Source organism: Alligator mississippiensis, chromosome 1 (assembly GCF_030867095.1).
Source record: "Alligator mississippiensis isolate rAllMis1 chromosome 1, rAllMis1, whole genome shotgun sequence".
NCBI lineage: Eukaryota > Metazoa > Chordata > Crocodylia > Alligatoridae > Alligator > Alligator mississippiensis.
The window spans coordinates 165,759,420-165,783,745 of NC_081824.1; the positions used below are offsets into that span (position 1 = coordinate 165,759,420).

General features: G+C 39.6%; 1 protein-coding gene across 1 annotated transcript in view; it reads left to right on the top strand.

Moving 5' to 3' along the window:
• Positions 1-23,885, top strand: part of CRIM1 (cysteine rich transmembrane BMP regulator 1) — a 379,726-nt gene extending 355,841 nt beyond the window's left edge. Inside the window, exons 14-17 of the mRNA XM_006265483.4 lie at positions 5,042-5,236; positions 6,340-6,462; positions 13,196-13,383; positions 20,986-23,885. Of these exons, the coding sequence (XP_006265545.1) occupies positions 5,042-5,236; positions 6,340-6,462; positions 13,196-13,383; positions 20,986-21,162 (683 nt within the window). The 3' untranslated portion in view covers positions 21,163-23,885. The remainder of the gene's footprint in view (positions 1-5,041; positions 5,237-6,339; positions 6,463-13,195; positions 13,384-20,985) is intronic.
• The last annotated feature ends 441 nt before the right edge of the window (positions 23,886-24,326 follow it).

Sequence of the window (24,326 nt, forward strand, 5' to 3'; positions counted from 1 at the left end):
ATATCTAAGTTTCTTTCTAAGAAAAACATTTTCCAACTATTTAGTTGGTCTAATAAAAGATGCAATATTCACCCAAAGAATCTTGTCTGCCTATGTCCTTAGACCAACATGGCTACAACCTACACCCCTGCAAGTTTTTCTGTTACATATGTTGCTAACTTTTTGTATTTGCATCATCTTGGAAAAGGAAATGACCTAGCTAGTTTGGGTTTTTGTTTTGGATTTGGGGGGTTTTATGTCATGTTTTTAGTGAATTATACTTTCAGATTTTCATGCACTAGGTTAGTATTGCAAACATGTAAATTTGTGAGCAGCTAAAATGTGCTAATTTGCCATTTCTTAACAGTAGCAATCCAACATATAAAAACAAAAGACTTCAAGTGGTGTTCAAATATAAAATCTTTTAATGATTATTTACTTTTAATGATGACAAATTATCATAGTACATGACAAATTATAGTACATTTTCTATCCAAAACTGTTTTTATGGAGACTGTAGATAAGTGTGTTCTCGTATTTTGACATTGTTCTACTTTCTTTATACTGGGGGCATGTGTACGCTTTACTATGGAGTTGACTAATTAGCTCCGCAGTAAAGCATTACTGCGTACACGTGCAATGCTTTTAGATCGAAATAAACTAATAAACTCCATCATAGGATAGTACTGCCCAACACAATTGCTATCCTACAGCGGAGTTATTTAGTGCACTGCAACTCATGTGTAGACAGTGACTGGGGTTGGCTGGGGCATGAGGGTGCTACAGTGCAGGGGCTGCCTGCCAGCTAGCCCCGCACTATAGCACCTTTGTGCTCCAGTCATCTCCTCTGCGACACATTGAGCCAAGGCAAAGCAGCTCTGGCCTGGAAGGCTGACCCTCCCAGGGCCCTTGCTAGCCAGGGCTGCTCCGACCCAGTTCACCATGCTACAGTCCTGGGCATGCATGTAAATGCTGCACCCAGGAGCAATAAACTCCAATGGAAACTGTGCCAGAATTTATTCAGACACATTTATTACACATGTAGATACACCCACTGTATATATAATTAACTATTTGATTTCAACTACAATAACATGTTTGCTAATTTAAGGTTTCCTAATATGACAGTTTGTCCACAAAAGAGGCAGTATGGTAACTTCAATTCCTTTGGCTACAGATTGTTTTCTTGCTGTTGCTAATATGAATGTGGGGCAGGCATCAGGGGAAAACAAAAACTTGGAACATTTATAAAAAATGTCTCTTTTTGGCAGCTTTCAGTTTTCTTTGTTGTTTATATCTTAAAATGTTGCTTTCATATGTTTCCTGTTATTCTGCTCTGAAATAACTTCCTGAGATTTCTGAAGCATTCTTATTATAGGGTCTTTAAACAACAGTTGAAAAATCATCTGGTAGGCAAATCCTCAGGACCAGAACCTTCCCAAGTTGTTCTGACTTCCAGAAAACAATGGATTCCACCCCTCGCCCCATTCTGGTTTTGGTTCCGGACCATGTTAGCTTCTAAACACTAGATTTACTATACACTTAAGATGTAGTATAGATTTAAGTTTTCTAAAATTTACTTTTTATACTCAACATAGACTTAATTTTTGAAGACAAACTTCTCTTAGTTTCCAGGAGACAAGTAGATATTTAATAAGTGAGAAAATAAAGTCTTACTTGTACTTGTATTTGAAAGGTTTTATTTTCTCCTTTCATTAATGGCTGGCCATGACAAATTTCTTTCATCGGTGCCAGTGGAAGCTGCAAGAAGAAAGGGGTCCTTTTGTGTGTTATTTCCTACCTGTGCATCTCTTCCAAGCTTCCACTCATTACAGCAATCTCCATCTCTTTCATGTTGATTCATGTATCAGTCAAAATGCAATCTTTCAAATGAGCTGAAATGAAAAATACATTGAAGTTTATCCTTCACTAGGATTTTTTCCACTTCTGCCTAGCACAGCCCATTCTTAGCCTCCACTTGTCAGAGAAATGACTAGGGTGTGAAAAACAGGCCATATTCAATTTGGATTCAGCCCGAATTAGGGACAGTGATTCGATTCGTTGATTTGGATCACTGTCCCTGATTTGATTCAGCTGAATCTGAAGACTTGAAGCTGATGCAGACATAGACACAGCTTTAAATGTTTTTTTCTACATACCTCGAGGTACCAGGTGCGACTCATTAACACTGCAAGGTGGGGCAGATGGAGTGTCCCACAGGAATGCAGAGGGCCCCTTGCACACTTGGCAGCAGACCTGGAAGTGGACTGGAAGTACTTCCGGTCCACTTCTGGGCCTGCCACCAAGCATGCAGGGACCACCCCCACCTCCCCCAAGTCCCCTTCCGCCTCAGCGATTGGCCACGGGGGGACCCTGGGTGCCCTCCCAGAACCAGGAGGCACCAGTCACCAAGCCTGGGGGCCCCCCCAGCACACTCCTTGGCAGACCCAGAAGTGCTTCTGGTCCACTTCCGGGTCTGCTGTTGAGCGCACTGGGGACCCCCCTGCGCTTCTGTGGGATGCTCCATCCGCCCCACCATCACAGTATTCACAAGGCACCTGGTACCTAGAGGTATGTAGAAAAAAACATTTAAAGATGTGTCTATATCCGAATCGCCAAATCTTTCCGAATCAATTCAGAAAGATTAAAGGGTCTCTTGATTTGATTCTGATTTAGGGATTCAGCCACTGAATCAGGCCAAATCTCTGCCAAATCGAATCGGGGACCAAAGCTTTGCATAGCCCTAGAAATTACACCTGCCTTTTTACTGCTCTAACCTTCCCACCCTTTTCACTTTGAAGACTTTCCATCCAAGAGCAATGTAGCTTCATTAACGTTTGTAGAAATCATAGCCTGAATCGCTCATAGCTTGAATTACCTGTATACATAACCTAAAACAAGTCTTTTATATTCATTAGTGTTTACTTGGCAGTGCTTCCTCTTGCTTTTCTCCTTTTTACATTTCACTTTACTTTGTCTGGGTGTATTGTACTACTCATCTGGCTACTATCCCAGACACTCTGGATGATATCAGTCTATTATGATGCCACTGGAGTATAAATACAACTGTAAACTGTAGGTCTGCCGAGCAAAATCATTTAATAAGCCTTATAATTTTATTTGAGAGGTGACTCTAAAGGATATATTAAACTGTTAGTGTCTGTGAATTTCCACATGTAATGTCCATTAACGTTAAGCTAATATTTAGCAAGTGCTTTAATATTGGGAACCACATGTTATAATGGAGATTCTCCCAGTTTTGAACCTACACTTATTTCTTCTTCTTGGTAACAATTGTGTTTATATGGAAAAATATGATGTCCGCTGTCCTAATTTCTAGGTCACTTTGCAATGTGCAGTTTTGTTTGTTTTTGCTACCCATAAGTTTGGTATCCTCTGCACATTTGATCATACAGAAGGGAAGCTATCAACATGGAGAGCTATGTAATTCGTATTTGGGGAGAGAGATGCTATTTAATTTTTAACTCTGCTTAATAAAAAGGGTACTGTCAACACTAAGAGTGTTCAGAATACAAAGTACCTACTGTTTAAAAACTCCCTGGGCACTTGTACATGCAACAATGTCATGATGCTCACATGATGAAAATTTCCCTTTATGTGGCTTAATGGCATTACACGTACAAAAGTTTTGGTGGTTTAAAATGAGTTTGTATTGTTGCAAACTAAACTACATCCCAGTGTAGTTTAGTTTGCAACGTTGGAACTTGGAATGTTGCAGCCACTAGCTCGCCCCCTGGCCGCAGGAGAGGCAGGCAGGTTCCGCAGAAAGAAAGGATCAGGCCCCTCGCTGCTTCTGCCTTCAGCAGGCTCCTGCAGCCAGCAGGACACCTGGGGCTGCCCAGGAATGGGCTAGCTTGCCGCTGGGGCAGCATGGGGAGAGAGCAGGAAAGCAGCTGGGTGTGCTGGCGGCTAGAGAAGAGGGCAGGAACAGGACATAGAGATACCTGGGTGGGCTGCTTGCTTTCTGGAGTCCGCTCAAGCTTCCAACACCCCATGCACCATCCCCGCCACTTTCTCTGGCCTCCAGCACACCCAGCTGCCCTTCTGCCACCTCCCTGCAGTGCCCCAGAGGCAAGCCAGCTTGTTCCCGGGCAGCCCCAGGAGTCCTGCCGGCTGCAGGAGCCTGCTGAAGGCAGAAGCAGTGAGGGGCCCAATCCTTTTTTTATGCAGAGCCTTGCCCACCTCTCCTGTGGCCAGCGGGCAAATTGGCAGGTTAGTTCTACCCCCTGCTGCAGGAGAGGTGGGCAGGCTCCACTGGGGGGGGGGGGAAGGATCAGGCCCCTTGCCGCTTCTGCCTTCAGCGGGTGCCTGCAACCACCAGAACATCATATGTACAGTGTTGGAAAAATAAAACCCACCTTTCAATTTAAGGGGCATAGAATGCAAACCTAAGACCTAAAACCATGTCATGTGTACAAGTGCCTCCTAGTGTTTCACTACTAGGACAGAAGTAACACTGCAGGCTATCAGAAAGTGTTCCACAGCCTACAGAGTGAAAATCAATGCAGTAAACTCTTTGGAGAGTAAATGTCTGTGCAATAGACAAGCACAGATGCACTCACATTTTTTTTATATATATATATATATATATATATATATATATATATATATATAAAGTGTGTGTGTGTGTGTGCATCTCAGCATTAGAATTAAATAGGTGTTAGTACAACTAATAGAAATCAGTAAGTTTTTAGAAGTCTCTCTAAAAATCCCTTGCCCTTTTAATGGCTTAACTTTAAATGTCATGGCTGTTATGATGTCACCACCTCGCTATTTTTCCAGACATCAGAGTCTTCCAGCTGAGACAGGGCCTGAAAATTTAACGAGAAAAAGGAAAAAAAAAAGAATTAAAGAAATGAAAAATCCAGGCCAACTGTACCTTTCCAAAGAAGCAGAAAAGGCACATATATAATTTTGTTTCTATTTGCTGGTCAGCATTGAAGGAGAAGGGGGTTGGGTTGAGGATGAGAGTGATTGTCTTTGTTGGGTTATTTTTTAACTTTTTTGCTTTTAAGTGATCACAGCTATGTTTTCCCAACAGAAGATACAGTACCAAAGAAGGTGGTGTGCCACTTCAATGGAAAAACATATGCAGATGAAGAACGTTGGGACATTGACAGCTGCACACATTGCTACTGTTTGCAGGGTCAGACCCTTTGCTCCACTGTCAGTTGCCCACCTCTCCCATGTGTAGAGCCTATCAATGTTGAAGGAAGCTGTTGTCCCATGTGTCCAGGTAATAAGAACATAGCCCTAAATTGGACAAGTTATGTTGTTTTTCAAGATTGTAATCAGCTTTTGATATAAGCTGTGATTCATACAGAGTGCTGCATATTGAAGATATCAGGAGTGTTGCTTGTATCACAAAAAACAGCAGCACAGGATAATTAAGGAACTAAATACTCGTTGTAGACAGGCAAACACTGTGCAATAGTATAGCTCCTACAAACTGTGAATTCAAAAATTAACTGCTTGCTTTTCCTCGCCAACTGACTTCTTCATAAATTTTGGGAGAAGAGGGGAAAGCAAAGCACGATTGTCAAATGGAAGAAGAAATATTTGTATTCCTCTGTAGATCTACAGGTGTCTGGCATTTCTTTTGCTCCACAAATTGGGAATTTCTTCCCAAACTGATTTTATAAAAAACATACTTTTGATACAATGGGAAAATTTCTTATATATGTCCAAGTGAATCAACCAACAAAGGACTTTGTTGCAACTTCCTTATTCTGGTCCTGACCTATTACTGCAGATTTGTACTTTTATTTCTGTCAGTTGATAACAACCTCTAAAAAACCATCTGTGAGTTGAGGAGCTTCAGCTCTTCCCTTTTCAAACCCATTATATATCTCATATATTGGGAACTCCAAATGAGGTTGTAGTAAGAGGTATTTAAGACAACTCTACACCAATTGGGAAAGTTCAGCTGTGTTCTTGGCCTTTAATGTTGGTGGAGTGGGATTAATGGGAGCAGATTCTTGGAATCTAAGTAATATGACATAATATATTACTACAAAATATTTTAACCAAAAAAACCCGCCTCTGAGGGCTGTTCCATACAGTTCTCAATGGCATAATAGCACTGGGCTATAAGCAGTAGTATCCTGTACAGTATGAAATAAACAGCAACCTATAACCTTCCACATGTGTTCAGCAAGCAAAAATACTCTAGCAAATAAAAAAGAATTGATAGCAGTAATGATGAGGGCTTCCAAAGTAGCAGTAAGATCCAGAGGGTTAAAAGACTACCGATCCAAAAAAGCCCAGAACCCACATGTAGATACAGCAAAGTAGTGATGATTTTATGCTTTATTGAAAAAGTATTTGTCCTATTTGCAGAGATGTATGTACCTGAGCCCACCAACATCCCTATTGAGAAAACAAATCACCGGGGAGATAATGAACTCGAAGCACCAATTTGGCCTACACCCAGTGAAAATGACATTGTCCATCTCCACAGAGGTAAGAGCTGACAGAAGTTGTTAACTGTACTTTGTAAGGTCTGTACTTCCTCCCTATGTCCATTTGCTGTAGGAAGGAAGCTAACAACTAGCTTTTTCAATATGTTTACAAAGGTCTAGGCATAATTTCTGTAGGATAAATACAAGAAATAATGCAATTTATCATTTTGAAGTAGAAGCAAAATACCTAATATGCTTCTGTAAGCAGGAAATGCATGGCTATGCTTTCAATTTCTACTTAAATGCAGAAAAATACTCCTTTAAATAAGCTTCAGCTTGTAATATATAATTATGTAATGTGATTCTGATAAGAAATTTTGGCAAAGCAAACTAAATCCATTAAAGTACTGTATAAAAATGTATTAAATTCAGTCAGTTTGAGTCTCCCATTTGCATTAGGTAGTACTTATTCATAATAGTAAGAATGAATGATTTCAGTGGCAGTATCATCTTGAGAAAGTATGGCACAACTGGGCACTTAACCAAAATGTTTGTTTAATAAGTTCTTGCAGTTGACCACTATACAAATGTATTAAAGTCAACACAAATTTCATTACCTTTCTCTCCCTCTCCGACTATGATTGGTGTTTTCTTCTTCAAATAGGTGGTTTGAGTGAAGTTATTGAAGGAAGAATTAGGTTGGCATTTTATTCTGAAAATATTGAGCTTTATGTCCCATTAAATCCATGCAAGAGTAAATTCTGCTAGTATGGGTCATTCTGAGAAAGTTCTATTTCCTACACATTCATATTGTTGAGATCAACAAGTTCCAATTCCAGAAACTTGTAGTTATCATGAGAACTAACAGTCGCACGTGCACAGAAGGCCCTTTGAGTACCTGGGGCTAAACTCACAGGCTAAGTACAAACAGTCAAACAGCCTAAGGCTAAATTGATTCAGTCTTTGCAGGTTAGTCTAAGATGCAGAGATTAAACTGAGAAACAACTGAACACACATTTACTTTTGAATCAGGAAATAGTCACATGCCTGCAGTTGCTCAGGCCAGAAGCTGGGTGGGTGCTAGAGCATGGCTTTCTGGCACGTAGCCAGCATGGGTTGTGTGTTCACTTCTTCCTGCTGCCCCCAAGGTCTCTGGGATTTGCAGTGCAGTCACAGCAGCAGGACTCTGCAGGGTTGCTCATCATTTCCTCTTCCTGCTTCCATGTGACTCTAGGATTTGTAGAGTCACCAAATCCAGAGTCACAGTGGCCAGCAGTAACTTTCAATAAGTTTGGCGGGCAGGGCAACTCTGTACTCAGGAAGGCAGATTTAACCCCTCTCCCTGACCCCAGACCCCAGCTGGGGTTTGCTTGGGGGGGGGGGGGAAGGAAGGGAGCAGTCCCTGCCTTCCCATGCCCCACCCCCCAACCCTTCTCTGCTGGAGCAGGCTACAGAGCATGCTGGAGGGCTCTGATTTAACTTAAACCAAGGAATGGTTCTGGGACAAGTTTCATTAACTGGTTTGATCTAAATCATTTAAGTCTGATACTACATTCAACTAGGTTTATTTTAAACCAGTTTCAGCCATTTTGAAAATGGTTTATTTGCACTGGAAGTCTGTTCTGTTACAAGTTCAAACCAGTTTCTGATCCCTTAAACTGATTTATGTGTAACTTCTGTCCCTAGCCAGAGATGAGGACTGGAATCCTCATTTTTGACCTGATAGTAAAGAACCAGAAAGGACAACATAGTACTATGATGATGCACTCTAGGAGCCCTGTCTTTCTACAGCTATAAATCTGTCATAACCAACTTTTGTCTGGGGTTCATTAGCTTCAGAAGATGTATCAAAATGTTTTGATTCATACTGATAGCCGTGACACAGGGCCTACAGTATTAATGCAGACACTGCTATATGCATGTCGCATAGCTTTCTGAGTAAAGCCAAAATGCATGTGTTAAATTATAGTTTGCTAATTTAACCTCTCTATCAAAACATCTGTGAAGTTCTATTCATCACAACTTTTCTAGGTGGTGAACAGCCTGGTGAATCCAAACCATCTCCATTCAGCTGTGGAATTATCAGGCTGCATAAAATGACTTGGATTCAGATTAGATTAGCAGCCTTTTTAGTACCAGCATAGCATCTGGGGGAGATAAATGCCAACAGTCCCATGGAACAAGTGTCTGGTGTGGTGAATGGTGCTTTGCATAAGAAGTTGAATGAATATTCATGTTAATAGAGCTGATATTTTGCTTGAATTGAATGCTCTCAGTATTTCTTAACAGTTTTTAGTAAACATCCAGTACAGTGGGTTGCAGGAAAAAAATACTCCTCTCTCAGAAATACACGTTGCTGTTTAGCCACAATCAGCAATAGCAAAATTTGCATAATTGTAAAAAAAAAAAAACACACTTTTTAAAATGTTTTTTAATACATATTTTACTCCATGTGGCCAGCTTCTTTTGGAAGAAGGCAGGGTACATATCAACCTTACAGGCTAAGTAATGTATATATATTAATAGGCTAAGTAATATATATATATAGGCTTTCAATAAATTCCAGCTCACTTCATCAGATGCTGTCTGATGAATCTGATGAAGTGAGCTTGAATTCATAAAAGCTTGTGCTCTGCTTAGTCTGCAAGGTTCATCTCTAGCCTGCCCTCTTCCAGACTTCAGACTAGCACAACTAACTACCTCTCTCAGCTTTTGGCCATCAGTATTTACTGGCTGATTTGCCCATGACCTGAGTATCATTGTGCTTCTAACTAAGATAAGTGACCCCAACTGCTTCTCAGTTCCTGCTCATCTCCCAGGGCTAGGAATGGGAACTTACAGTGTCAGCTTCTTCATTCACTGCAGTTCTTAGTTATGCAAAACATTGTAATTAGTACTTAATTGCTAGTTATTTATTTTAGAATTAAGATTTTTAAAGTTTCCTTTTTTGTTTAGAAGGAAATTAGCTTCCTTGTTTTCCAGGGACTTAGCTCTGAAATTGTGATCAGTCATAACAACTAGCACAAATCTTTAGGCTTTAAAAATTGTTCTTATACAAAGCTAAAATGTCTCACAGTGATGGCTCTCCAATGCTCACTGTGTCCAGAAGTGGGGTAAGTGTAAAACATTTCCTAAAACTGAGATGTCAAATGTACAACCCACAGGCAAGTCCCAGCCAAGCGAGCCACTTCTTCTGACCTATGGAGCTCCTTGTGGGACCAGGAATTAAGAGGCAGGGTCTGCTGCATAGTATGCAGTAGGCATGTGCAAAGCGGCTAGTATTCGCTTCGGATTCAGCTGACTCAGGGGACAGTAATTCGATTTGGTGATTTGAATCACTCTCCCAAATCAATTCGGCCGAATCTGATTCAGAGATTTGGCTGCTGTCGAATATCAGAATCACACAGGCCCCATCCCCCGCAAATAGGGAAAATTCTCTTACTGGACAGGTCACTGTATATACCTCCAAGCCCTGAGAGGCCTAAAGCAACAATTTCTGAGTGTTCATTATCTAAAAGCATTCTTGGCTGCCTCTTCAGTTCAGGGCATTGAAGTAGCCACTCCTAAAGGTCTAGTTTTGTCTGGTAAAACCTTAGGCAACAAGAAGAGGAAGGAGCACTGGGACCACAAGAAAAAGAGATCTCAGCCCTCAGTCTCTTCCTCAAGAAGCCACAAATCCTTTCAAGTCTTACAGATGAAGGGTAGTACTAAGCCTAAAATACATCCAGACAAGCATCTGTCACCACATCTTAAGCTTTGGTTCCCTCAGTACTATTTAAATTTTCTGGTACTAGTTTTCTAACCCCAATCTATTTGAAACCATCTCCCCTGGTACCAATGCCATCAAAAAAAAAAAAATTGGTCCTTGGCATCAAAACATTCCATATTAAAATCCTAAATGACATCTAAAAATCTACTATCTCATCAGTACCAGACTTTCCACTATTAACAGTGGTAAAGGTGCCTCCCCCATGACTGCTCCAACACCAGTAATGTGTACATCACCAACATCAGCCACAGCATAAGAAAAATATGGTACAGCTCCTTTTCTTTTTAAATAAGAAAAAAATCATTCTCCTTTTCAGGCTCTAAGGTAGTAGAGAGATGTCACTGACTTACTCCTTTGAGTCCAGATATTTAGCTCAGTTTAAGTCTGAGAGAGAATCTAAAGTTGCGTTTCAATACCATAGGTCAGTGGTTTCAACCTTTTTCATTTGCAGACCCCTAAACAAGTTTGAATGGAGATACAGACCCATTTTCATTTTAAGTGTGGGTACTCACATACTTTTGATTGATCATAGTCCTCTTTTGCAGACCCTTTAGGCATAGTTTGCAGACCTCCAGGGGTCCACAGACCACAAGTTGAAAACCACTGCCATAAGCAAACAGGCTGAAGGAGGTATGCTGCCCCCTAGTATCCCACTTCCCCTGGAAAACCATTTGCTGCTTCTGTCCTTCCTTTCTCTCCCTCCTTCACCTGAAGTCACTCAGTCACTTCAGCCTGGTCATTTGGCAAATGAACAGATTGTTCATGGCTGTAATGAGGAATCTCAAACAGAGTATCAACCTGTCCTGGCTCAAATAGTCTCATCATCACTGGATAAAGATCTAGTGCTTGTGTCATCTACTTCCACCTCAGGTGACTGTAAGACATTCCAGAACATGTTGGAGATCCTAGGTGAGGATTCCAGGGGAAAAAGAATCGCACACAATTTGGGATCTGCTATGTGCCCCGTTACTTGGATGTCTTGCAGAGCCCATCAATAAAGTATATAAATTGCAATGGAGGATGCCTGCCTCTCTTGCACCAACATCAAAGAGAACAGACAGTCCATCACTATGTTACTTCCTAAGGTTTTGGATAATTTCACATTCCATGCTAGGTTCATTGATTGTTTCTATGGCAAACAAAACTGGTCAAAGTAAACACAGAATACAGTCAAAAGACAAGGAGCCTGAAAAATTTGATTTGTTTAGATAAAAAAGTGATTCGCCATCTAAATAAGAGCCACTAATTAGAAAACCCTGTTGGCAAAATAAGACTATCTGTATTAGACTTTCATGAGTAAATTCATAGAAAGTCTTCCTCAAGGCAACAGGGAGGACTTCAATTTACTGAAGATCAATGTGTGGCATGCACATCTTCAAACAGCCCTAGATACTGTGGATACAGGCTCCAATTCCATGAAAATCTGAATTGCTATAAAGAGATCTTAGTGGCCACATAGTATGGAATCAGTCAGTTTCATATAACAACTGAGGATCTTACACTTGAGGAATTTTAACTTGTATGTGCTAAAACAAGTGAGACCTTAAACTCTGAAATCCAGTTCCTTACTTTAATCAGTAGAGATTCAGCATTGACATTTGATATCTTGCTCAGCACAGAAGCCAAACTTGCTTACCTGGCATACCTGGACCAAAGGCTTAAATACCCATACAAGGGTTTGAGTTAAGAAGTTTCTCTCTCTCTTTGGGTACATAGTCCAAACTATAATATAGCTCTATGTGTGTATGTCTATATACTGCTTATGGCATGCTCTAGTCTGCTAGATTAAGCAGCAAGTGATGTAATACAGTGATTCATTTCCTATGCAGAAGATTTCTAACTTCACAGAAACTCTTCCAACTTATTTCCTAGCAGGAGACAATTGAAACATAAAATGGACAAGATCAAAATAGGCATATTCTTATCCTGATGTTATAAAACATACAATACGAAAGGTTTTATTTAACCAGGATTTGAGGAATAAATAGATGCTGTGGAACTATCTTTGCATCCTTCCTGGACCCTACATTGATCAGGAATTGGCAGGACCCAGCCCCCAAAAGAAATAAAACCTCAAAAGGTGTATAAAAAGGAAATATACCTGTTGGAAATTAAACCTGATCAAAAGAGATAAAGATGCTCTTACTACCTTTCTTATTCCCAGCAGCTACAATATTTAGAAGAGGATGAACATGAAAGGATAGTGAATATATATAGTGGTTTACCAGTCAGATAAATTAATAATAAATAACAATTATTCTTGCAATTACTTATCTATCTATATATAAAGAGAGAGAGAGAGAGATGTAAAAATAAATATATTAGTATATCCATACATACATGAATAGCTGCACAAAAATAACATTTTGTCCCCATCCCCAGAGTGACCAAAAAGCCTAGCTATGTAAAGTAAATATGAGCTAATAGATCTGACATGTGCTTTGGCTCGATATTGTGAAACATTGCAGCTTTTCGAGATTTTTATACCAAACTAAGAACTGGATAGTGCCAGATAATGAGTGCTGTATCACCATGTATATGCTGTAATTGCACAAAGCACAGTTAAATGGAACAAAAAAGCCATCTGTCATTCTACTTGTCAAATTACTGTTCCAGTCACAGTTACTTGTTCATACAAAACTAAGTTAACAGATACTCCTTTCCCCTCTCACTTCTACTTGTCCTGTCCCTGAAGCTCATTATAGGTATAGGCAAATCTTATAGATCCTTCCATCAGGTCTGTACCTTCACCATAAACTACTGAATCCATTCCAAGCCCCAGACTGTTCAGGTGTCTCCAGTTGAAAATACAATTATCATATCCAGATAAGGGCCATTGATTGCACCAGTCAGTATAAGATAACATTTCAGAACATAGATAACAGGGGGAAAAAGCACAAAGCCAAAATACTGGTAGGTGCTAAGGCTGGTACTTTTATAATCCTATTCTTGTTTATGATCCAGACAGAGCAGGATCACTTAAGATTTATTACTACTAACAAATGTTCTTGTTCATACCTTTCAGACATGAGTCATCTTCAAAGTGATTATAGAGAAGGCAAAGGACCACAACCAAATGAAGATACATCTCTCAGCTCTGTTGCTTGGGTGACAGTTCCTATCATGACTGCCCTGATTCTTATAATAGCCCTTCTGCTTGTCAATCAGAAAAAGCAGTGGATACCTGTGTCTTGCTACAAAGCTCCAACAAAGGTACAGTGAAACTTTTATTTGTATAAGTCTCCATTTCTGAAAAACAGGAGATTACCTGGAATGTATTTCAGGTACATTTGATCAACTTAATGTCAACTTAATTTTTTCCCTGCATCTCAACCCATGTTGCATTATTTGTCACAGGCCAGCTGGGCACTATGAGTATACTGTATATTTGGTTCGGGATCGAGGAAGTGATGTGTTGGGAGTGAAGCAATGACAAGTTTTACTTATGACAGTAAAGTTGAATTTTACTTATAACAGCAAAAGATATAGTTTGCATGTATAGCAGTTAATAAAAAGTTAAGCTAATGAACAGATAACATAGCAAAAAAAGTTAAAAATTGACAGTGATAATAAAACAGACACACAAATTAACGAAGAGTTCCCACTTGGTTAGCAACTTATCGATAGACCCTCAGTGTCAGGTACATGTCAAGTTGATTCAGCAAAGTCAGGCATCCCCAATCCATGCTGTCGGAGGGAGATACTGGGGAGGATCCCTCAGTCAGGATCTGGTCCTCACTCAGACTGGAAGTAAGAGATACGGGGGCATGGGACAGCAATGACCATTATGTTCCGTCCTTCCTGTTGGTCACTTAATGTGCGTGTTCTTTTATATCCTGTCTATGCTAATCTGTTGGCTTTAGAGCCACTCACAGTCTTACCTTATAGCTGTTACCCTATGGGTTTAAAAGTGTTAGGAATTATTATAAGAAGTTACTGCCCAAGCTTGGGTTTACCCAATGAGCAGATCACACCACATCACTTTGAGGTCTGAGATTAGCATGTTCCCACCCACCCAAGTTCAACCCCCTAATGTTAATTATACCTTGTGGTTAGGTTCATTAATTTGACTGACTCTAAGCAAAAATTTGTTAAATCAGCTAAATCTGCATTTATTCTTTAGCTCTGCTTTTTAAAAACTTATGTCGGTCTTATGACCGGTACAAACAGTTATATATATTCTTTACAGGTTATACTCCAGACAGGCAGGAAACATTTACAGGAAGTCATTTCATAAGGTCTATTTTAGCCAATATTTTCAGATGCCTTCAAAAAGCAAATTTCTTTTGCTATAAGTTGCTCGTTAACCCTTCTGGTTCTAGCCATCACAATTATTTCATAACACTTGTACTCAGTTGCTATAATAAATTATTTCTTGTGTAATGTCAAATAAAAATCACCAATTTGCCGCTCAATATGAATTTTCAGGAGCAAGAACCAAGATCAGCAGACAAACAAATCTGCAGTCAAAGATTCTTCTGTGTACATAGTTGGCATAGTTACTATAGCTCTCATCTACTTTAAATTTGCCCTCAAAGGATAGTTATTGTGTATATGTATCAAAACATTTTCAAATTTTCTGCTAACTGCCATCTATACTGCTAAGACAGAAACCTCTAAGACACGTTTAGGGTATAAGTAGATATGAATTAAACACCATTATTATTGATTGCAATTATAAAAATGAAATTGTATGAAAACTTGGAAATTAATAGTGAAAAAACACTTGAAACACTATAGAAAAATCATAGGTATGGTTGCACAGAAAAGCTTCATTTTGACTTCGGTATTAAAGTCTATTTCATACTAATTCACCAACACTCCATTCATTTCTACATACCATAGACCAGGCAAGTGCATCTCATCCTAATTTATTATATGGAACACAACTTTACCGTATAAAGATATACAGAACAAAAGCTGTTAATACAAAATCCATTGGTACTCCTCAGTATTAGCATATTATGAATGTATAAATCATCTAACTAGAAATACTATGCCATTAAATGGTCATTAACTGATGATAGTTTTACAGTCTTTTAAAATGGCTGACCTGCCCCATCATGCTCTTTGATAAAAAGCTAGGAATACTAGGAATCTCTGAGAGCATCCTGTTTCTTCTTCTCCAATGACAAAAATAGTAGGTGGCAACCATTTTGAAAAATGTCATTTCTTGGTAGAATTCTCTAGAATAGTAATCTTCCATGGCTACTGGAGGGGGGAAAAAAACTTCTGGTTAAAAAGAGCAATGCCAGAAATGTCCAGTAAGCCTTAAAATCTTCCAATTCAGCCAGCACATTCATTTTTAGGGAGTTTTAATGCAGGGAAGCTTGAAGAATCTACATTATTCCGTTTATGATCATTTGAGACAGAAGAGTCTGATGAAATATCTGAAATGTCTTAAAGGACTGGTATTAAAATTCAGAAGCTAACTAATGGATTTGCTTGTAAATTTCAGAAGAATCATTCTGTACCTGAAAGTAACTGCTGTAATTTTGAGAGTATATACATTATTCAAATGTAACAAAGAATCTCTGTTTAAGTTCAAATTCAACTTTTTATACGGACCGTGACAGTCCATGGCTCTTAAACCTGAATGGTGTTTTTGTTCACTACCTTGTCAGTCATGTAAGAAGAACAGAATTTTTCCAACAGACTGCAATCACAGAGCACTATCCAAAAGAAGTATTTTAGGAAAATGAGAAAATGGATAATATCTTAGAGGACAGAAGTTTGTAACTCCTCCTGCTGATGGATGGAAAGATTTTTACCCTGACCCCAGTTTTGGTGAAACATTGATCAACTGCAAGACAATTCACTACTAAGCTTAAAAAAAAGCAAAAAGTTATCAACGAAGCATTTGTACAGCCTAACTGATTTTAACACATTCCCATAAGCAAAAGCCAGGAGTTGGTTGCCAAGCATTCATTTTGAATGAGGGTCATTCTTTTTCATCTTTCAAGCATAGTCATTACAAAAACTAATCATCTGTTCCCATGTAGTTTATTATTCCTTTTACATTGCTGCCTACTGAACAAAATAATATGCCAGAAGATATTTTTGAGCAAGTATGAGTTGCTGAAGCCAGTGATTTCGATTCTGTGGAGTCCCTTTCTCCAGTGGATTGATCCTTGGAGTTTCTAGGTCACATCATGTCTCACTATTTCTCTCCTTCCTTTTTGCAGTCTTTCAACTTTACTTCCTATTTACTTTTCTCATATTACTATCTTTTATCCATGGTTCCTTGCCCCTACCCTACCCTGACCTGATCTCTCTCTTCAATAGTCCCACCACAGTCTTCTGTCCTACATATGTCTTCTGTCCTTCAGCTGGTGCCTATTCTCTCTTTCCTTACAATCAAGATGCAAGTATTACAGCATGTATAGGGGTTCAGTGAAATGCTATTAAGTGAAAACAGCGAGAAAGGGACTGGGGGAGAAAGAACACAGAGCCAGGTCTCAGTCCCCTGAAGCTGGAAAGAAGGGTAGGCCTTCCTTTCAGGGGTGTTTGCTGCCTCTTTTGCAGGAACTTCAATACTGCTACACCTTCCCTAATTTAGCACAGAAGAATTTTAAAATGGCAGATCTTTGCTCTGTTAATACCCTGCTGTCATGTCACTTGAAATGTCCTTATATATTAAAAAATGTAACCTTGTTTTGTTTTTTTACAAAAGAATAATTTAATTCCTTATAGGACCATATTTTGAACTTTCTTTACATGGAAGACCACTTTGCTCCATAACTGAGCCTCTGGACTTTAGCAGGAGTCCTGCTGTAGGGTAAGGTGTTACCACTTAGATGTCAGGTTCTGGTGCCATTATTCCTAAATTGGAAGGGTTATTTAATATTATTTGTGTGAACAAGAGGATAAAAGTGGCAGATCAGATTTGCTATGTAGTTAATCTCTTAGAAATCTTGTTTTAATAGAACAATAGTTAGAAAAAAATCTATTTCTTCATTCTTATTTATTATAAAAGCATCTTTGTTTCAGTCTCTAGCAGCACTGTAGTATGTAATACATTCCAGGCAGAATGCGGAAGCCATTTATAGGCAAGCTCTTCTTTGTAGATTTGTGAATTCACAAAGGGTCAAAGTTTATTTGTGCATGTGTATATACACGCATGCACACACATGTGTGTAACGATGTGCACATCAGACAAGAATGCAAATAACAGCCCTGGCTCAGGGTCATTACAATCCTAATACCTGATGCTTCCCTTTGCTTTCTGGGAATTTTGTTTGGAGCAGTCCTGGGTCTCCTCTTTGTCATTAGTATTCCAATAATTCAGTGCCCATTGCACTTGCTTTGTGGGACATGATCTCCCTAGCTACATAGACACATTGAGTGCATTGCAGTTCAGCCGGCTTTAAGCCATATGTCTTAATAATTCTCACAGTATAAACATATGAGCAACTATACTGAGAGAGAAATTAATTAGGAAGTCCTTTATAATAGTAATAAATCAGGTTGCCCAGATCAGGAGGTTTTGATCTGTTGTTCTTTTTGAAATATTGCCTTCAGTGTTTTAGTCACTTGAACCACACAACTAAATCCAATAAACATGGGTTTTTTTCCCCCCAAACACTGACAGTTTTTAAATAGAAAACACAAGCCACTTCCTTGAACCGTGGGCAACCTATGTGGAGAAAGCAAAATGAGAAGGAATAATTGCAGGAACACTGACTATAAAATTTACTCTTACACAAATGAAGTTTTACTTTACAGCCAAAGAAAACAAAACTCTGCAGAATAACTTAGTACAATAAAGCATTCAGGTGTAATATTAAGAAGCAATTCAACACACCAAAGCAGAAGCCGGTATGATAAATGAAAGGATATAAAAGAATACAGCTAAATGAGAAAATATAACATAACCAAAAAAGGCTTCTGCTATATCAGACTGGGGGGAAAAATAATTAATTTAAACAAGTTGTGCTAAAGTATTAAAAAATGAAGAGCTAAAAATCTGGGAAACCCTTTTGCTCTCTAGTAGTATGAGACCACATTAATATTAGTTTCTTTCCTATTTAAATAGGTATCACTAAAAGCTGTAAAACAGTAAATTGGTTTGTTGAACAAAACCTGTTTTCAGATATATCTGTTAGGACAAGCACAGATTCAAACACAGTCACTTCTTATCTGATCTCTACAACTAAAACTACGTGTTCATCTAAATTTTTTCCCCTATTGTAACATCAATTTTGTGTAGTTGAAAGTATTTCATGCACAGTAAATAGTTTTCAGGTCGTAAATGCTGTACCTTCTCTTTGACATTTATCTGAGTTGGTAGACATTTACTGTATGCTGTATGACTCTCTATTGAACATCATGATGTAAATAGTTCCATCTAATCCAGAATTTTCTGTTTAATTTTTGAGCTGTGCAAAACTGTATTGAAAACATTTCTAAAATTAAGAAGTACTAAGATTACTGTATTTAATTTATCCTCTAAACTTTTTATCCTGTTAAAGAGCAGTTAGCAACAGGTTATATCCATTCGGGGCAGATCCAGAGGGGTACAGTAGAACCCCCTTTTGAATTGGACCACTCCATGAGAGCTTCTGGGGATTTTTTTAAATTCCCAAAGCACATAAGAATCCAACCCCCCTTCCACTTTATACTTAGAGGCACATCTGCTCCCCTTCCCATGGCCCCCACCTCCACCTGCTGCTGCTGCTTTCCTCTCTGCCCCTGGGGCAGGGAAACTTGTGCCAAAGCTACTTGTGCCTGCTCCAGCCAGTCTGCATGAGACCTGGGCTCAGCTGGGAACAGTGGCAGCAGCAGTGATGGATAGGTAGGGTGGAATCCCTCACCCTGCCTGGTCCCCCTACATCCCCCTTTGCCAAATCTTGGATCTGCCCCTCTATCCATTGGTACTGTTATCACAGTAGGGAATCAAATATTTGAACCATTAACAACATTTAATTTTTCTGATGCTGGAGAAATGCATTAGAAAGTTAACTGTCTCAAACTGGGCAGCCAGACACTGTGAGATGTCAGTTTGTAGTCGGTTCTATAATATTTAAAAATAAGAAGAATGGATCTCGCTCCCCTGCCTTCTCCCCTTCCCATCCTGCAACAGGGCAAGGGGTAAGAGACTGCAGACACACAGCCTCCCTTGCTGGACTGCCTCCAAAATGAAGTTCAATCCCCCACTCTACCAATCCAACCGTTAACAATGGTTGGGTCGGGAGGATCAATCTGACTCAGGGGTGGCCAATTATTTTGTCTGGAGGGCCACAAGGGTAGCTCCGCCCCTTGACAGGTGACTTTTAGAAGTCCCACCCCCCCAACCCCTAGCCTTTGCCACATGAAGTGCCTCCCTTTGCCCCCAGAAGTACTCCTTGGCAGGGGGGGACACTGCCATCTTAGAAACAGAAAAAATTCATATACTAAAAGTCACAAACACCTGCTATATTTTGATTTTATTACAAAAAATATTTTTGTCATGATTTGTGTTTGTATAGTGTGTATAGAGGTGATTGCATAATAGCTCATCAGTGGTCTTATATAGTGTGTGTGGGGTGTAGCTGGGAGTGTGGGCTTGTGCATGGGGGGAGGAGTGTGGTTTGTGAGAGGGTGTGGCTGCATGTGGGGGGGTGTAGGGTATGTCGCAGGGATGTGTGTATATGTGGGGGGCTGTGGGGACAGGGTGTGGGTGTGTGCATTTTGTGGGGTGTGAAGGAGAGTTGGGGGGTGTGGAGAGCCCCTCCCCCCCCACACACACACACAGTTCACAGTACCCGTCGTCAGTCACAGCAGCAGGCGGCAGGCCCTTGGGGCACTCATGGCCCACCCAGGCACTGCTGCCCACTTCTGGCAGAGTCCGAGGACTTGCACACGGCAGCAGGGAGTAGGGAAAGCACCCAGCTCCATCACACTGCACGAGTGCCAGGAGCTGCACATGCACTCTGGGGAGCCCCACGTGACAGAGGAGGGCCAGCCTGGCTGCATTCCTCACCACCACGTGTAGCTCTGGCTGGAGCCACACAGCACTGGGCAGTAGTACCTGCGTGGGTCACAAGTACCCCCAAGGGCCTGCTGCTGCTGCTGCCACTAGCAGCGAGGCCTGTGCACCATGGCGGGGGAGTGTGTAGTAGGGTCCCCATCCTCTGCCCACCTGAGCTCCACACTCCTGCAGTCCCTTGGGCATGGGTACTGTGCTCCTGCCAGCCCCGTGCTCCCTTCCCCTGCCCAGCTGCAGCTTCTCCCCACCCCCGCAGCATCCTTACCTGCTCTCTGTAGTGAGTATTGCAGCAGGGAGATGACGAGAAACTGCTGGATGCTGGGGAAACTGAGCAGGTCCTCCAGCAGCTGCAGCAGTGGCAGCAGCAGCCCCTCCCAGAAACTGTAAGCCGGCTGGACCAGGCCTTTCTACACGTGAGGGTGGAAGTGAAGCATACAGGCTAAGCAGGGTACAGTTAGTTGGTGGGCACCCATGGATCAGATGAAATTGCTTGGTGGGCCATATTTTGCCTGCCCCTGATCTAACTCATGGTGCTTTCTGTGAAGTGCCGTGAGCTAGACTGGGGAGCTTCGTGTCTGTCAGTGTTAAAATGGTTAATTTGCCAACTTCTGCTACCAGCTGTATGCCTGCAGGCCTAATGCTCTCCTTCCTGTTGATCACTTCCTTAGCCTATGCACGTTTGAAGTACTGCAAGAGTTGGACCTTTTATAACAAAGAAATAAACAAAAAACAAATTAAAGTTTTGTGAACTCTCAGCAGCAAAAGTTTCTCACGCTCCTGCTATGGAAGAAGGATAAAAAGGATGTGTGAACTGAGTTTTTATATTTTTTTTTTTTTTTCTCAAACAGCCTTCTTGCCTAAATAATCAGCTGGTATACGTGGACTGCAAGAAAGGTACAATGGTCCAGGTGGACAGTTCTCAAAGGATGCTAAGAATTGCTGACCCAGATTCAAGATACAGTGGATTCTACAGCATGCAAAAACAGAACAACCTACAGGCAGATAATTTCTATCAAACAGTTTGAAGAATTGCATCCTTGCCAAGGATTTGAGAGAGAGAGCGCACGCGAGAGAGAGAGAGAGACTGAGTCTGCTATTAAAATAAAACTAGAATTGTGCACTTGCTTAGTGGATTGTATTGGATTTGTGACTTCATGTACAGCTCTAAGACCTTACTGGGATGGGCTCTGACTCCTGCAATGTGCCAGAACAAGCATTCCCACTTTTCCTTGAAATAACTGACCAAGTGTTTTCTTAGAACCAAAGTTTTAAAACTTGTGAAGATGTATTTGCTTGTAACATAGCTCTAGAGATTGTTTGGGAGGGGGAATTTGGGGTGGGGGTGGGTGGTGATGTGAGAGGAAGCTTTGAAGAAGAAAAGCTGGTCAAGCTTGGCTTGAAGAGAAAACACACAAAGGGCATTGCCAAGCATCAGGATGGTGGCTTCCTGTTGCTCTAAAACTGCATTTGTTGCAGCAAAGCCTAAACCCATGTGAAAAAACAACCAACAAAAAGGTCTGATTTTTTTTTCAGCTGTTGCTACAATAATATACTCCTAGAACAGAACCTGTCACATCACAGGTATGGTGTAGCTGCAAATATTTTTCTATATGACAAGAAGCTGTGTAGTTAACAATATAGCAAGAAAGAGGTTATAGCAGAATATAAAGGGTGGGTTTATTAAGGATGTATAAAATTATACCTTGTGCTGCTTTTTGTTTTTGTTTTGTTTTCTTCAAAAGCTGATTGGCCAGATTTTGGCAGAGTTAGCAGATGACTGAGGCATAAGTAATTCCTGATATGAGCACTGGATCTTTTGACAACAGTATTGAAGAAAGAAAGGAAAAGTCAAGAACACCATGCAGTTCCAGGGGCTTTTGTTTGTTTGTTTGTCTTGTTTTTGTTTGTTATTTTGTATTAATCTCTGGTTGTTCATACCGTTTCAATAGAGAAGAAGGAAAAACTATTTTCGTTGGACAAAGCTCTTGCTTAAAGAGACTGGTGTAAGGTTTTTCCTGTTGTTGTTCTTATTTACTGGTTATGCAGATTAGAAACTACTTCCATGCTAGGAAGCTGCTTAATTTTATTGTATATTACTCAAGCACCTTTTTGAAGCTCAGAAAAAAGGAGATCATGCTTCTTTAAACTTTAGCAGTATAGGAATATTTATGTAAATATAATTATGCTAAAAAACAACAAAAAGTATTTGTATGCCTGTGTGTATGTATATATACATGTGTGTATGTATGCATATGTATTTATACATGTGTATGTACATATACACACTACATATGTATATATACCGTATATATAGTATTTATATATATATATACAGTATATATATAATTTTTTAATTTTTTTCTTGTTGAATGTATTTTTATCTGAGAGAGATTTTACCCAGAGCAGAAACAGATAAACAGGCATTCCATATCAGTGCTTAATCACTTGTGAGTTTAGGAAAGACAAAAGGAGAGCATCTCATTCTACCTACAGTTTTATTTGATTTGAAAGTGTTTTGTGTGTGTGTGCGTGTGTGTGTGTATGTACATGTGGGTGTGTGTGTGCACTCTTGTGTTTGCGTGTGTACAGTACGTGCACGATTATAGCAGTAAGCGTTGCTCTTGCTACTTGCTACATTTCAGGGTGTTTCTTATTTCTTTTCCTGCTTGGCCTTAAAAAGGCTTTTAATGAATGAGTTGGCTAGAGACACTGATGACAGTATACATGCAGCACTAATCAGTTCCACAGAATAACACCATCAGCTCCTGGATTTTATTTTTCAAACAATTGTTTGAAACAACTACTGGAATATTGTCCACATTAAGCTGGAAGTTTGTTGTAGCTTGCCTCATTTATAACTCTGACTGTATAATACAATGTTAACTTTCCAAACAGGTCTTGGCACTTTTATACTAATTACCCATTTGTGCATTGCCTTTTTTTCTTTTACAAATGCTTGTCATGAAAGACACAGATACCCAGTATGCTTAATGTGAAAAGGAAATGTATTTTTTGTAAAGGAACTCTCAAGTATTGTTGTAAATACTTGGTCAGAAGTTGCTGAACTTTAAAAGTGAAAAAAACTAATTTATTATTATAATGACCTAATTTATTAATCTGAAGATTAACAATTTTTTGCTTTAGAATATCAAAAAGGTGTTCTAGCTGTTTGCATCAAAGAAAAAAAAATAAGTATGTCATTAAGGGTCAACATTTTTTCTGTTTATAAGGTTTCAGTTTCCAAAAACAAGTAAGAAAAAAATGTAGTCTCCCCAACATTTTGTACTTAATCTGATAATGAAACAGATATGTTTCTGTCCAGTCATTACACAGATTCTGTCAAGACAAATCATCCATTCCTTGCATAAGAGTAAGCAGTCTTTATCCAGAAATTGTAAATGCTTGCTTTTGTTTTACAATCAAGGCCATATTCTGGAAATATTAGCAGGATATAGGACATGGTGTAAAATGTTTTTTATTATTATTATTATTATTATTATTTTATTATTATTATTATTTTAAAGATATGATTTATCTTATGTGCTGTATCCATTTCACTCTTTTACTTTGGTTCCTGTTGTGCTCTTGTAAGAGAAATGCAGATATCATTTTCTGAAAAAATAAAATAGATGCATATGTGGCACTTGGAGTGCACTGCGGTTTGGCAGATTGCTTGTTTACTTTTTTAACTGTAAGGCGGTTTCTTGTAATTTGGCTCTTGGCAGCACAATAAAAATTTTAAACCTAATGGTACATGTATTTTTTGTAATTTTTCATATGTCTTACTTCCATAAAATGTTGCTTGAGAAACTAGCTTATTATATCTTAATTAAAATGGGCCTTTTTGCTTCCTTCAGATGTGAATTTGCACATCATTTTGACCCGGAGTTATGTAATGTTGGTCTGAACAAAGATAACGCCAGCTTGACCTGTTTTAATTAGGGACAGTTTTGTTGTGCAAGTCTTAGGTTCGCACCAAAACACTTTCCTAGTGACATTAGAAAAATGTTCATTAAATTTTAACAGTACGTTTACACAAAAGTTTGCAGCAGTTCGTAAATAAAGTCTCTCAGAAGAATAAAGTGGGCTCAATCCTACCACTTACTTCACAAGGCCTGGCCACTACAATCATTTGGAGCCACAATGAAGTCAGTAGGATTCTATGCAGGTGTAAGGGACAATTATGTAC